Source organism: Poecilia formosa, unplaced genomic scaffold (genome assembly GCF_000485575.1).
Source record: "Poecilia formosa unplaced genomic scaffold, Poecilia_formosa-5.1.2 Scaffold352, whole genome shotgun sequence".
Taxonomy (NCBI): domain Eukaryota; kingdom Metazoa; phylum Chordata; class Actinopteri; order Cyprinodontiformes; family Poeciliidae; genus Poecilia; species Poecilia formosa.
The window spans coordinates 535,259-551,145 of record NW_006800291.1 but is presented as its reverse complement, the minus strand read 5'-3'; the positions used below and the strand labels follow the sequence as shown (position 1 = coordinate 551,145).

At 40.2% G+C, this 15,887-nt stretch overlaps 1 protein-coding gene and 1 long non-coding RNA gene across 14 annotated transcripts in view; one reads left to right on the top strand and one right to left on the bottom strand.

Moving 5' to 3' along the window:
* LOC107833261 (uncharacterized) overlaps nt 1–15,856 on the top strand; it is an 18,464-nt gene extending 2,608 nt beyond the window's left edge. The window contains exons 2-3 of the long non-coding RNA XR_001658974.1: nt 5,407–5,408; nt 15,845–15,856. This is a non-coding gene — a long non-coding RNA (uncharacterized LOC107833261). The remainder of the gene's footprint in view (nt 1–5,406; nt 5,409–15,844) is intronic.
* agrn (agrin) overlaps nt 1–15,887 on the bottom strand; it is a 593,620-nt gene that overhangs the window by 43,308 nt on the left and 534,425 nt on the right. For 8 of the 13 annotated variants that reach the window (XM_016661973.1, XM_016661976.1, XM_016661975.1 and 5 more), the window contains 6 exons: nt 7,771–7,905; nt 3,623–3,713; nt 3,216–3,380; nt 3,008–3,116; nt 690–701; nt 482–532 (listed from right to left, as the gene is read on the bottom strand). In XM_016661973.1, coding sequence (XP_016517459.1) covers nt 482–532; nt 690–701; nt 3,008–3,116; nt 3,216–3,380; nt 3,623–3,713; nt 7,771–7,905 — 563 coding nt within the window. The remainder of the gene's footprint in view (nt 1–481; nt 533–689; nt 702–3,007; nt 3,117–3,215; nt 3,381–3,622; nt 3,714–7,770; nt 7,906–15,887) is intronic. The other 5 variants (XM_016661978.1, XM_016661981.1, XM_016661986.1 and 2 more) reach the window with 2 other exon arrangements.

Sequence of the window (15,887 nt, the reverse complement as noted above, 5' to 3'; positions counted from 1 at the left end):
ACTGTGTGTTGTTTAACTGTGTGTTGTTTAACTGTGTGTTGTTTAACTGTGTGTTGTTTAACTGTGTGTTGTTTAACTGTGTGTTGTTTAACTATGTGTTGTTTAGCTGTGTGTTGTTTAGCTGTGTGTTGTTTAGCTGTGTGTTGTTCGGGTGTGTGTTGGTTTCTGCGGGTCAAAGTTGGAGTGACTTCCTGTCACTATGGCGGATTGTTCCTGCGTCCAACAGAAGCAAGAACAGATGACAACTGAGCAGGCGGGTTTGGTTTAGCACCTTGCCGTCCGTATACATCCTCCTTGTTCTCGCCGTTTTCACAGCCATGCAGAGCGCTGTGAACCCCCCCTGCCCACGCTGTGCTAATGAAGAAGTCTCTTTGTTGCTTTCAAACAATGGCCATCGTGAGGATGACTGCCTCTCTCTTTCTCTCTCTCTGCCACCCGCCTTCCCGCCCCCGTAGCAGATGGACCGAGGTGAAAGCCAAACTGTGCTCTTCAAGAGCATCTTCTCTCCACCGCTTTGTGGCATGTACGGCTTCTGAAACGGTAAAGTTTTTACTCAGAAGTGGTAGTTTCAAAGCTGCAGACTTTTCTTTTATTGGATTTTTTTTATTGGAGGGATGGGAGGAGTGAGAGAACTGGTGAGCGGCTGAAATGAAATGGGGATAGGGTGTGACTGGGACTTGTCTCATTACCTTGCGTGATTTCTGATATCCAGAGAGCACATCATAGAGAAGGAAGAAAATATGGAAGAAGACCGTTATTGAAAGGGGAGACTACGTGTTTGTGCTCACAGAGGCATGCAGAGTAGAGAAACATTCACTATCACCTCACAAGCATCTACCAGAGCGTCCAAAATAAAGCACAGAAAACTGACATAAAGACAACAAAACATGAAGAACGCATACTGCAACAGGGGTGTCCAATGTGTGGCTCAGAGGCCATTTGTGGCCATTCAAATGATTTTGATAAAATCACAATAAACTAATTTTTGCATTTTTAATTTGATGAATTTTGTGGCTACTTTGAACACCACTGTTTTAAACAGATATCCAAAAAAGCAGCAGTGTAAATAAGAAACTGTCTTAAGTGGCCATGCATAAGGAAAAGATGAAAATAATAAATTAAAAAAACTTCACTGATGAATGACTGCAAATAGTGCCTCTTAAGCCCGCCTCATTCACTGACTGCCGCCATTAAATAAGAGAAGTAGATTTAGATTTCTCCTCTCCATGCCTTTTAAAAGTTTGGGTTTCATTACTGCAGCAGCCTGGGTGCTCTTTGATATGATGATTACTCCCAGCAAAGCAGAAATGTGTATGCATCATGTGTATTTTCTCTGCAGCTCTCAGCCCATGTAGCAGAGAACCCATCCATAGGGTCTCAGCTCATCCCGGGTGTCTCCTGGTTCCCCTGCAAGCGCATATCTTTGCCTCTCCTTACTCTCTTCTTTTAATAAGATTTTCTGCCCACGTTGCTGGAGTAAAACACGATTACCACGCTGATTTTTGGAGGAGAGATAGAGAGACAAAAAAACAAAAAACTGAGAATCTTTTAAAGTGTAGAAGACTACAGAGCTGACAGAGAGTGTGCTCATAATCACAATCTACACTCTTTAATGTAATTGGAAGACTTAGAGACTTATTCAGCGATTAGATCACCTTCATTTAGAGGCTGCTACCTGTTTATTGGTCTAGGCGATGAACTCAGAAATTTCATTATACCCCTGTTGCTGCTGATATCTCTCCCTTATCTGCCTCCTCTCTCCCAGACGCCACTGCAACGGCACATTTTGATCAAATTGACTGTAAACCAGCAGTAAAGGCTGCTCTGGACTTTTCTGTATCACAACAGTTTTATCTGTTGGAGACAAGCGAGCTAAGCAGCCAGAGAGGTAAAGCTGTCAGATCTGAGTCAGCTGACCACTGAGGCCTTTCCTTCCCTCAGACAAACAGCGATACTTTCAGCTGATCATAAACTCAAACTTATTCAGATGTTAATGCTCAACGTGTTGCGCTAACAACAGTACTGTTCATGTGAATGAAATGATTAATCATGATGAATCGATTATTGAAATGATCGCCACCTAATTTAGCGATCAATTAATCGTTAACTTTAGCATAGAGACTCAGATAAAACACTCAGAGAGGTAATTAAACCAAAACTATAGCAAAAGATACATTTCACATTAAAGATGAAAAACCACCATGTTTTACCCAGAATACCTCAGGGGCTTAGTTTTAGTTTAACTTGGTTCAAGTTGTATTGAAATATTTCCTATTAAGCAGCTTTTGTGATCCAATTATTAATCAGTTAATCCAGAGAATAGTCACTGGATCAGCCATAATCTATGTTGATAATTAATCTAGCAGAAAGTGGTGAGCTGTTCACATGTTCATGTTAGAAAGATTTTTTTAATCAGAAATGCACTGTTTGCAACAAACGATCAATTATACACTAATGGAAAACCGTCAATGCAATATAGGCAAAAAATGTAAATTTAAAAAAGGAATTGGATTATTTGTGTCCTTTATTGTTTTTCTAGTATTGTATAAAATCAGCTTAAGGGGTTAAATTAAGAATCAGATTGTTTTTACCTGATTAATCATCAGAATAATGTTTAAAATAACTGATTACCATAATCATGGTTTATGTGACATATCTGGGCATATTAATGTTGCCCTGATGTCACTATGCATTAAGGGAAATCAAATATCTAACTGCCTTGCTGAGAGTGAATGCAGAGCATGAAACATCCAACACCTTTTAAATTCTGCATCCAAGCAGTCCTTTGTAACTGGAATATTGTACATATTGATATAATAACTGCTAGGAAATGGCATTGTGCCTAAGAGTAGCTCTGCAAATTAAAAACAGAAGCAGCAAAAAGCCAAGGATGTGGCGTTGATGGGTGGAAGCACACAGATGAGTATGCATGGCAGAAGCATGGCTAACCACATGCCCAATGGTCCTGCATGCTGATTGGCTGCTCAGTTAGCTTGCTGTTTCTTACTGGTGACTCTCCTGAAGTTGCTTTTTCGTTCAACCGGATCTCGCCTTTACGGAGGGAACGCTCCAGCTTGATGGTGTTCCACACCTTCAGCTGCATCTGGTCCCTACTCCTGAATGACACAAAGACACACACTGGACGTCAGAAAGCAGCCTGCTTATAATCTAAACATTGACGTGCTGCTGATGTTTTTCTGTTGAAGTGACAAGACCTGATAATAGCCGGTCCCTTTCCCAGATCGTAGCGAAACTCTAAGTAGCCATTGCTCAGGGACAGAGAGACGAAGTCTCCCTTTCCATCAGACTTCTGTCCGTTGTAGAAGATCAGACCGTTGGAGTCATTGGCCATGAGAACCAGCATCATGCTGAACTTTTGACTACAGATAAGGAACAGACACATCCATGTCAACACACCCTGTAGAGCTACCAAGATGCTGCAGCTTAAGGAAGGTTAGTTGTGTAATCTTCATTATGAATTCAGCTCAGCCTTAAAGAAGCATGAGCTCCCTCTCTGCCCCAGGCACAGAGCTGTTGGAACTATGAAAACTACACCATGTTCGGTGTTATCCGTAATATTCATCTAACCCCGTGCAGATTTCACACTGAGACTGAGACTTACCGTAGATCATGCCCGTAGAGATGAAGCCCCTTGAGCTCCAGGTACGAGTCGCCACTGAAAAGAGGCATGTAAACGCCTCTCCGCTCAGCCACTGCAAAGCAAAGAGACACAAAGAGTCAAACCCATGACCTGCTCTCCTTCTGTTGGTGGCAGAATCGAAATTCAGGACTCATCGGCACATCTTCGAGGAAAACCTGTCAGAGATGGATGTGTGTGTGCGTGTAGCCCCTGGGATTAAGACTTTCTCTCTACAGAGATAAAAAAAAAAAAGACAAGAAAACAAAAATCCAGAAATACTCATGCGAGAGCGATTACACAGCATGCCACCGGATGACAAAGAGCTCCACAGACATGGAGAGTTTAACACACATCTGGGACCTTGAGAAATAATTTAGCTATTGTGCTCTGGCAGGCCTTTTTGCAAATTCATGTCTTTGCAACGTGCCTCCGCCTGGCTGTCTGGACTCATTAAGACGGGCACCGAGCCATCTTCTGACAAGTGGCCTGACATTAAAGATCCTTCACATGTCACCTGAAGGGGGAAGGAGGTGTTTAAAACGCCACGGCATTTCCTAAACACTCACATAAACACGCAGATACCTTTGCAGCTGGTAAGGCAGCTTTTATTTGTAATTGGTCGGGATTAGCAGAGTTGAGTCAGACTGGAGGAGGAAGACTGAGATGAGAAAGCTAATTAGCTATTGTGCAGAAGACTGCTAATGATGATGGCACCGACCATGGAAATGAGGGGCAAAAATAGGAATAAACTAAATTATTTGCTAAACTAAATTCCACTGGAGCGAGAAAAGAGGCTCACAATTTACTTTCTCAAGCAGTGTGTGTGTGGGTGGTTTTTTTCTCCTTTTCACCCATTTGCTCGGCCTGATACAAGGATCAATAAGACACAAGAGGTCAACCAGTGTCAGGAAAACACACATCGGCACCGAGCAGAAGAAAAAGAAGAAAAAAGTTGGATTGGCAGAAGTTTTTCTATGCAACCTTTAGCTAAAATGTCAGATTAATGAGCAAAACGAACCTGTTTCACTGAGGTCAATGTTTACACTCTGGGGCATCTCTTATTTATACCTGAAGAAAGGGTTACCTGAGTGAAGTTGGCCCAATAAACCGAGAGAGGCAGTACCAAAGGATCCAAAGCTCACATTTTTACCTCTTAGAGTCCAATGGTGTATTTTTCTCCACCTACAAAATGTACACTGACAATAAAAAACCAACTGGGCAATGAAGTATAGATTCCCACTGCTGGATTTCTCGGGTATTAGGAACCAACATGGCAGACAGGCCTGATCCATGATGGACGGTGAAGCTGCAGCTCTGGTGACTATCATCAGCTTTAGACGCTTTAAGAGGAACAAAGCTTTTCTCTCTCTCTTTCTCAAGTATTGTACAGCAGTTCTGCAGTAAAATTGTTGGGACGTCATAATGATGCTAATTGGTGAAGCCCCTAGTGGAGGATAGGGCCAATACCAATCAATCCCAGAACAGGCTTTCTAGGTGAACCCAGAAGTACAGATTCCAAATGCCTAGAATAAATAGACACAAGCATTAATCGATGAAAAATAACTATTTTGCTTTTTTGGCTTATGTCAACTAATATGAATAAATTAATTGTTTTTATAATTGATAAACTCTTGTAGGATGAAGTCAACTTATGACAGCTGCATGTAATCTGTTAGTTCTGCACTGGGGGTAAAGTAAAAGTCTTCCAGCCTATCAAACTATCCAGCTTTCAAAGTCCTACATCACGTCTGAAGCAGCATCTGGAGTCGTAGCACAGCGCAGCGCGCCGCGGCCAGACTGACAGACAGGCAGACTGACAGTCTGTCCAGGTGGAGCAAAGCTGCAACCAGCAGGTTAGAAACACTTTTTATATTTGGTTATTGGATTAAAAACATGCAGATAAAGACCCCACCCCATAGTGATGCCACTAGAGGCAGAGCACATGGAGCGGATGTTTTACCTATATTCTGGTTCAATGACATAGCAAATACAAAACCCACCATGACATGACAAACTATGTAAGGTTTTACAGGTGAGTCTGCCTGCCTAACAGTTTAAAAGGTGTTTGTGTTTGTGGGCCAGTTACCTGCTGAGATCCACACAGAAACAGAGACGTCTGGTTTGTGCTGCAAATGTAGCAACTGGAACCCAGTAGGAGCCAAAATTCCCCTGGAGTAGGGGTGCACTGATTGCAGTTTTCTGGCCGACCTATTAAAAATCCTGACCTGCCGATTCCAATTTTGGGCGATACCAATTTTTTTGTCTAAAATGTTGCTAAATGTAGCAAGAAAGTTGATGAGTTGCCAACAGTGAGATGACTATTGTTAACTGCAAACATACAGTTAACAATAGTCAACTGTATGTTGACCTGGTGGGCCGGTCTGTTTTTGTAAAATCTCTCTCACAGCAGAGCAGAAAAAGAAAACAGTTGATTTACATACCTTTGCTGAGGAAGATAAAATAGGTGGTTAAGATGCAAAAATCAGCCGATCACCGCTTTCCCAAAATATGGGAAATTGGCTGGTCGATAAATTGGTATATTCCTACCCTGGAGTGTATTTTTCTAAGAGGTCTTGCTTTCATTGGTAAATTATAATGATTCACATTAACACAGGGTTAAAGCACAGAGGAAAGGAGGTGATTCAGTGAAAAACCCTCCACTGCAAACGAATCAAGCAGCAAACTGCACTGATGAACCTGGTCGGATTACAGTGGAGACTCAAGCTTAACGTGCATGCGCACAGACAGACAGACACACAGACAAACACACACACACACACACACACACACACACACACACACACACACAGATGCAACCCGTTTTGAGTAAGTTCACCTTCAGGTGATGATCGGCCTCTCTAGCTGAGTGTGGCCTCAGAGGGACCTGACTGTGTTCTTATGGGCCCCGCTCCTGGCTGCCACTCTGGCTGACTGATGCTGCCATTAATCACCCTGAGCGGGAGGACTGATGCGATTAGTCATCTCATTGATTCCTTTGTTAAAATAGCCTTTTGGAATGAGAGACGCTCATGCTCACGTAGCATCGATTTTGGTTCACCTCAATTTATTTTAATCACCCGCTAACTGAGGCTCAGAAGATGGAGGATACTCCCATCTGGTCTCCTTTTACTCCCAGTGTTAGAGATTTTTTGGTATTATCATTTTGTTATTACTTTAGTTCATATTCAGTCTAATGTTAATCAGTATTATTGTGATTTTTAGTTTAAAGTGTTCTCTTCCTTATGTGTGTATAAACTGACCTGGAGGTTACGACTGTCTGTTTATCTTCATGTGAGACAGTTAACTCTGTGTTTCCCAGATCTTAAATTCTTCTTGTGTTAGTTTGACCTAGAGCTGAACTGGGCTCAGATCGTAGATCAGATATCACACCTGGAACTGAGTTGCTGGTTTGTTTAGGTTAGAAGTTATACGACCTTTGTTGTTCTTCCTGACTGCCCCTTTTGGTTGTTCTGCTTGACAATAAAACAGGGGCTCGCGTGGAAGGAGATCAGAACTTTCTGTGAACGGCTGATGAGGTTGTTGATGGAAAGTTCTCCTTTTGCAAAAGCTTTGTCTATAAAATTCATATACGTTGTCTGTGGTCTTTTTATGTAGGTTCGAGAAAAGTACCTATCACCCAGAGGCTGGTGGCTGGATTCTCCTTAGTTTGGAGAGAGCATGACAGCATATTCTCCTTAATTTGCAGCATTCATAACAGCATCTACAAAGTCAGGGAGGGAAGAACATAAGTAAACTTCACAATACGACACTGCCCAAACTTCTAATCATGAACTTCAAAGGCAGCGGCAGCGCTGTGCGGTCCCAGCAGCAGGCCGCTCTGCCATGTGGAGCTACACACCAACAACAAGCTGGAGAACAACACCTGTGGGCGGCAGGCAGGGAGGAACGGAGCATCTCTGCTTCCTCACTAACAAGCGTACTGGAGTGGATGTGGCGAACGGCCCAACGGGGCCAATCATCCACCACGGCTCTGCAGCACAGCGCAGCAGCCCTCACATTGCCCCAACGCCAGCAGGTTTGGACCTTTCATGCTTTCCATTCAATCAAAGACGAGAGGAAACGTCAGCGAACACGCATAGAGAAGAAAGATGCTAGCTGCAGTACGTTACCTCTCTCACAGTGCTTTCCTTCTCGCCCCATGGGACACTCGCATTTATAGCCCCCTTCAGGCAGCGCCTTGCACTGCGATGTCCGGTGGCACTTGCTGTGTTTGCAGGGGTCATGGAGGTCAGCACACGTTGGACCTAAGCAGACACACATTTACCATCATGAGGAAGGAAAGTATCAGAGAATTTACAACACTTTTAATCACTCCTTTTCTAGTTTGATCTGAGAATATTTTGATTTACGAAGCAGGTTTGAAAATACAGTGACTAATATTCCATGAAATTTCCAAAACACGTTACAACCGTTACTGTACTGAAGTCACATGCAGCAGACAACACACTTCTGGGTCTGTCTGGACAGGGAGCATTTTAAGTTTGGCGAATAACTGAACCTCTGACAGACCTGATGGACAGCATGCCCAAAGCATGATGCTGCCACCACCTTGTTTCATAATGGGAGTGCATTCACAGTGAGATGCAGTGCTAGATTGGAAACTGACTACTCACTTACTGATATTGTCCTGCTTTGTGTCGCTCTGTCTCTTAATATCTCAGTAAAATAAACTGCAGGTTGTTTGTTCACAGCCTCTTCTCCATCAGAGTGTTACTTTTGGCAAACCCATCACACACATCTGGTGTGTGATGGGTTTGCCCTCTGCTGCAGCCCGTCTGAATTCACCCGTCATTAGTTCGGCAGCCAGAGCCTGTGGTGGGGGGGCGTTAATGAACCCTGTCCCACTGAGCGCACAGGGCTGCCCTGTTTTCCCTCGCTAACGCTTTTTCATCCTCTGCTCCCATTTCTCTACCACCGCAGCTCTTTTTCCTCCCTAACTCTTCGACTCTCTGCACTCTTTAGCTCTGATCTTTGCTCACCTCCCTCATTTATCTGACCATCCCGGCATGTCCTCCCGTCTCATTACTGCTCTCCCCAATCATGTATTCCCTCTTTTCTCTGTCTCAGAACTGTCCCCCCTCCATGAAGGAAACCCTGAACACTTCAAACTGACTTTAGGAGAAAAACATTCAGTTGAATGTTAGTCTGCATGCAAAGATCCAAGTCTCATTACTACTTTTCATTTTTCACTCATCCTGGCAGAATCTGGAGCTGCTTCTCTGTCCTCTGAAGTCTCAGCAGCCAAACATTAAACATTTCTTACATTAAATATAATGTGGCTCGACTTCCACTTCCGGTCTTGTGCGAAATTCTGTTCCCCTGTGAAAATCTGTTCCCCCTGTGTCAGGAGCGCGCATTGTAGCCAGAGAGATGGATCCAGCGGATCTGACCATTTTCATGGCGCTTCTGATCGATTTCTCGGTAAAAACTACTCATATAATCATGTCGGTGTTGTAACTTTCAGTTTAATCGGCAGCTATCAAAATAAAATAAATAAATAAATAAACGAGGTCTTGTGTGGAGGTCTTTTTACGCTGTTTTGTGTTATTTTAAACGCGAAGGAAATCGACCTTTTTTCAACTTTTGTCTCAAGCCTGACAAATAAAAATCAGTCAACAAACACAGGTTTCCAACACATAGTGTGCATTTATAATTTTTCATTTCTGATACAAGAGGAGGGAAGTTGGCTGATGGCAGGGCACAAAAATAAAGACTTCCTGAAAAGATCAGAGTGTAGACTTTTTGGTAAATCCCGTTCTAATGTAAAATATGACAGATTACTGGATTAAGGAAATGTCTAGTATGCTATCACACATAAAATTTTTGAGAATTTGGAAACAGTTGCTTTTTATTTGCCAAAGTTATTGGGGGAGGAGAGGAGAGAATGGATATTTCAGCAGCCTGAAATAATCTGTTCCCCCTCTATAAAATGGAAATAAATTAATTTACTTGCAAATCTTTAACTGTGTTTAATCCTTTCATAATCAACTCTCTTCATCAACAACAAATCCTGTGATTTTGATAACATTTGCTTTTTATTTGCCAAAGTTAGGAGGGGGGAACAAAATATTTTAGCCGCCTGAAATAATCTGTTCCCCCTACATAAAATGGAAACAAAGTAATTTACCTGCAAGTCTTTAACTATGTTTAATCATCTCATTATCAACAGTAAATCCTGTGATTTAATAACATTTGCTCTTTATTTGCCAAAGTTAGGAGCGGGGAACAAAATATTTTAGCCGCCTGAAATAATCTGTTCCCACTACATAAAATGGAAACAAATTAATTTACCTGCAAGTCTTTAACTGTGTTTAATAATTTCATCATCAACAACAAATCCTGTGGATTTGGTGATATTTGATCATTATTTGCCAAAGTTAAAGAAGGGGAACCAAATATTTTAGCCACCTGAAATTATCCGTTCCCCTTCCATTTCATAGGAACAATTTAAATGACTGGCAAGTATTTAACTGTGTTTATTCCTCTCTTCATCAATAACAAATCCTGTGATTTTGGTTACATTTGATTCTTAGTTGCCAAAGTTATGATGGGGGAACCATTTAGCTGATTTAGCTGCCTGAAATAACCTGTTCTCCCTACATAACATGGGAGTTAATTATTTTTTCTCACTATCTCTTTAACTGTGCTTAGTCCTCTCTTCATCAGCAACAAATCATGTGAATTTGGTAATATTTACTCTTAATTTGCCAGACTTACTTGGGGGTAACCAATATCTTAGCCTCCTGAAATAATCTGTTCCTCCTACAAAGAGTAGGTTATTTCAGACAGCTAAAATACTTGGTTCCCCCACAATAACTTTGGCAAATAAAAAGCCAATGTCTCCAAACTTACAGGATGGGAGGAATAAACATAGGCAAAGATGTGCTGGTAAGTCAATTTGTTCCCATATTATGTAGGGGGAAATAATCATTTCAGGTGGGTAAAATAATTGGTTCCCCCCCAATAACTCTTGCAAATACTGATAAAAGATTACCACATTTACAGTATTTGTTGTTCATCAAAAGAAGATTAAACACAGTGAAGGACTTGCGGGTAAAATTTTTTTGCCCATGTAATAGAGGGGGATGGATTATGTCAGGCTGCTAAAATATGGTTCCCCCTTAATAACTGGCAAATAATGAGCAAATGTTTTCAAACTTACAATATTTGTTATCAATGAAGAAAGGAATAAACCCAGTTAAAGACATGCTAGTTATTTAATTTGTTCCTATGAAATGGAGGGAGAACGGATTATTTCAGGTGGCTAAAAAATTTGGTTCCCCTCCTTTAACTTTGGCAAATAATGATCAAATGTCACCAAATCCATAGGATTTGTTGTTGATGATGAGAGGAATCAACACAGTTAAAGACTTGCAGGTAAATTAATTTGCTTCCATTTTATAGAGGGGGAACAGATTATTTCAGGCGGCTAAAATTATTTTGTTTCCCCCTCCTAACTTTAGCAAATAAAGAGTAAATGTTATCAAAATCACAGGATTTATTGTTAATGATGAAAAAGACCTCCACACAAGACTTCGTTTATTTATTTTATTTTGATAGCTGCCGATTAAACTGAAAGTTACAACACTGACACGATTATAGTTTTAACCGAGAAATTAATCAGAAGCGCCGTGAAAATGGTCAGATCCGCTGGATCCATCTCTCTGGCTGCAATGCGCGCTCCCGACACAGGGGGAACATAATTCTGACCGAGATAACTCTTAATTTGCCTGCTGTAAGAATATAAATCCACCTATATATCCAGAAAACACTATTATAATGACTTCGTCACAAAAGTCTACAAGAAGAGAACCGAAGACGGGGAAAGGCGATGACACGAATATGACACAAAAGCAGCTAACGCTAGATGCTAGCTTAGCTCAGAACGACACCGGGAGCGAAATGTTAATGCTAACAGAGCTCCGCAAATTTCGAGAAGAGTCTGGAATTGCACAACGAGACATTTTAGAGTCTCAAACTCGGATGGAGGTGTCAATTGGAGAAATAAAAAAGAGAATCGACACACTGGAGGAGAGACTGAACACAGCGGAAGAGAGAGTGAGTAACAGAAGATCGAGGCATACAGCAAGAAAGGGTGTTAGCTTACTTACTCAAAAAAGACGCCAGATTAATTGCTAAACTGGATGATATAGAGAACAGAATGCGCAGGAACAATACAAGAGTGTATGGGATAAAGGAAGATTCAGAAGGAAAAGAGATTATCCCGTTTATTACAGATTTTTTTAAAATCTGTGCTGATGCTGCCTGAAGGCACGGACATTTGCATTGAGAGAGCTCACAGAGCTACAGCTCCGAAGCCGAAACCAGCAACACCACCGAGATCCATAATAGTTCGCTTTTTGGATTTCAACGTTAAACAGATGGTACTACAGCATGCGTGGAAGCAGCGGGACGTGGAGTTTCGGGGAAACAAAGTTTATTTTGACCTCTGCACCTCCACCGAGGTGCAGAGAAAACGAAAACAAGTGCGTGAAGTGATTAAAAAACTGAAGGAGCAACATCAAGGCACATTTAAATTAGGCAGAACATGCTAAATTAAAGAGAGTGGGTGCGACAGATATTCAGTGCATCCTATGAAAACTATATATAAAAAAGGGGGAGTAGCAATACTGTTTCATAAATCTTTATGCGTTGTTGCAGAAAACGTACTCAATGATAAAGAAGACCGCTGGATAATGGTTGTTGGTTCGGTTGGAGGAACCACTCTAACAATTATGAATGTTTACCCCCCAAATGAGGATAATCCAGGTTTTTTTTTAAAGAGCTAGCCCAAATTTTAGCGGGACATTCAAAAGGAATAATTGTTTTAGGTGGAGACTTTAATTGTGTCTTGAATCATTACAAGGACAAATTTCCATTACAACAAAAATATCAATTATCAAAAACAAAGGCGCTGAAGAATCTACTAGAGGAGATGGGACTTGTTGAAATATGGCGTCCAAAACATCCAAAAGTCAGAGATTATACTCACTTCTCAAAGGTTCACAAGAGCCATTTCAGAATTGACTTCTTTTGCGTTCCCAAACAAGAGGCCCACAGAGTAGAGGAATGTCATAATGAACCTCAAACTATTTCAGATCATGGACCTGTGATAATGTCTTTAAATGTATACCTGGAGAAACCTTTAAAGTTATGGAGATTGAATGCATCACTTTTAAATAATCCAGAGACGATCCAATATATAAAAGATTAATTTAATTTCTTTTTTGATACTAGTGATAGGGACAAGATTTCCCCTTCTATTCTATGGGACACAGCCAAAACATACTTGAGGGGCAAAATTATTTCATTTTCTTCAAAAATTAAAAAAGATCGTGAGAAAAAACAAGAAAATTTACAAGAACAAATTAGGAAACTTGAAACTAAACATAAAAGAACAAACAAGGACAATGTATTACAGGAACTAAAAAAGTGTAGACAAGATTTCAATGAGTTACTAACTTACAAAGCAGTGGGCGCTTTACGTTTCACCAACCAAAAATACTATGAACAGGGAAACAAAGCAAGTAGACTTTTAGCATTTCAGCTAAGGAAGTTGCAGGCAAGTCGAACCGTTCAAAAAATTGCATGTCCATTATCCAAAAAACTAGTATCCCAACCCAAAGAAATAGCAAATGCAAATGCACTACAAACAATTATATGATTCTGTGACCATTCCCAACAAAGCAGATAAAATCAAGCAATTTTTGCAACAAATTAATCTCAACAAACTTGACGATGAGGAGGCGAAAGCATTATTGGGGACAATTACCAAAGAAGAAATGAAATCTGTTATATAGGAAAGCTTAAAAATAATAAGTCACCTGGAGCAGACGGTTTCCCAGGACAATTTTATAAATGATTTCATTCTGAGCTTACCCCACTCTTATGCAGAGTGTTTAATTATGCTTTAATATCCAAAGATCCACCTAAAACATGGGCAGAAGCAATCATCTTGGTCATACACAAAGAAGGTAAAGACCCCACACAATGTGCCTCTTATAGACCAATAAGTTTGCTGTGTAATGATGTCAAGATTTTAAGTGCCATCTTTGCCAAAAGACTACAAAAGATCATTAATAAACTTATTAATCCCGATCAGACGAGCTTTATACCCAACAGACTCAGAATAAATAATATCAGACATACCCTAAATGTAATTTCAATTGGCCAACAAAACCCACACCCATCAATGCTTCTCGGCCTGGATGCCGAGAAAGCATTCGATCGGGTGGATTGGATGTTCCTGAAACAGGTCTTATTGGAGATGGGTTTTGATGAAAATTTTATTAGCTGGTTTGAAGTACTGTATTCCAATCCAACTTCTAGAGTACGTGTTAATGGTTATGTGTCAGAAAAATTTCCCTTAAAAAGAGGAACACGCCAGGGATGCTGCCTTTCACCGATCTTGTTTGCTATCAAGATCGGTATAGAACCTTTAGCAGAGCTAATCAGGACAGACTCATCAATCCTAGGTATACCAGATAAAATTAGGACCCACAAACTGTCACTGTATGTTGATGATGTCATACTGTATATTAGAGACCCAATAATTTCTATACCAAATGTTTTAAAATGTTTGAAAGACTTCAGTGTAGTTTCAGGATGCAAAGTAAATTAATCAAAATCAGAAGCCATGATGATAAGAGGGACCTGGCCCTCAGAATTATCCAAATTAGTGAGTTTCAACTGGTCACCTAATGGGTTTCGATATTTGGGAATCAATATTACCACAGATGTCTCCAAATTATACAAAGCAAATTATGGGAAGTTATTGGATCAAATTCAAAAGGACTTAGAAAGATGGGAAATGTTACCGCTTTCCTTTAATGGAAGGATTGAAACGGTAAAAATGAATATTCTCTCCAGATTGCTGTATTTGTTTATGTCCCTTCCTATTTGGATTCCAACAACAAGATTTAAAAAATGTGAAAAATGATCTCTACCTTTATTTGGCAGAAAAGAAAGGCCAGAATAAAATTTACACAGCTGACCAGCGGTAAGCCTTATGGAGGTCTTAACTTACCAAATTTAAAATTATTTTATTGGGCAGCACAATTGTATGCAAAGTAGATTGGCTAATACAGACTAAAGAAACAACATGGCTGACACTGGAACAAAGCGCATGCCCTAAATTTTCATTTCAGGCCCTTGTATTTTGCTCAACCGAAATCTGGAACAAGTACAAAATTACAAATACGTGGATGAAAAGCACGCAAAAGACTTTAAGCATGATTAAAAAAATATGAAAGCTCCTCAATCTATATCTAGGGCTTTAAAAATGGGATATAATAGACTTTTTACCAGGGCAACAGGATTCAGGGTTTCGAATCTGGCAAAACAAGAACTTAATTTTTATTGATGACTTGTTTGAAGGGAAGATTCTGAAATCATTTAGTCAGATTAAGGAGAAGTATGGGTTGACTGCATCTGATTTTTACAGATATTTGCAGCTGGGAAAGTTACCTGATGTCCCATACGGAATGGTCTCTTCTTAAATCACGACCTACTGATTTAGAAATGTTCTTCATAAAGATCACCAAAGAAAAAAAACCGGATAAAACTCTGTCAAATCTATACAAATGTTTACAGTCATGTATGACGGAGGGTGGGATAAAGGAAAGGTGGGAACTAGAAATGAATGTTGTGATTGAGGATGAAGAGTGGGAGCAAGTGTGTGAAAATGGACAGAAACTAACAGTCCAACATGGAAAGAATTTTATTGGAAAGTAATCATTAGATATTTCAAAACACCATATATTATTTCAAAATTTGATCAAACTAAATCAAATTTGTGCTGGAGACAGTGTGGACGAGTCAGAGATCACACTCATTTCTTTTGGGATTGTCCAAAGATTAAAACATTCTGGGAGGGAATTAGAGAGGAAATTTCAAATATTTTACATATTTATATTGAATGGAACCCCCTGGTCTTTGTTCTGGGAGAACTCCCAAGTAATTTATTAAGTTAAGAAAAACAGTACTTGTTTGGAATCCTTGTAGCCAAAAAAAATTATAACAGTATTTTGGTATAAACCTTTGCCCCCTACTATAAATCAATGGAAAGAGAGACTAGTGAGTGTTTATACAATGGAGAAAATAACAGCAAAACTAAACATATCCACTGATTTCTTTAAGAAAAGGTGGAACCCTTTGATGACATATTTGCAATTAACATTGTAGCAAGTAAAATAAATGTAAATTCACTGGTATACTCTTTATATGT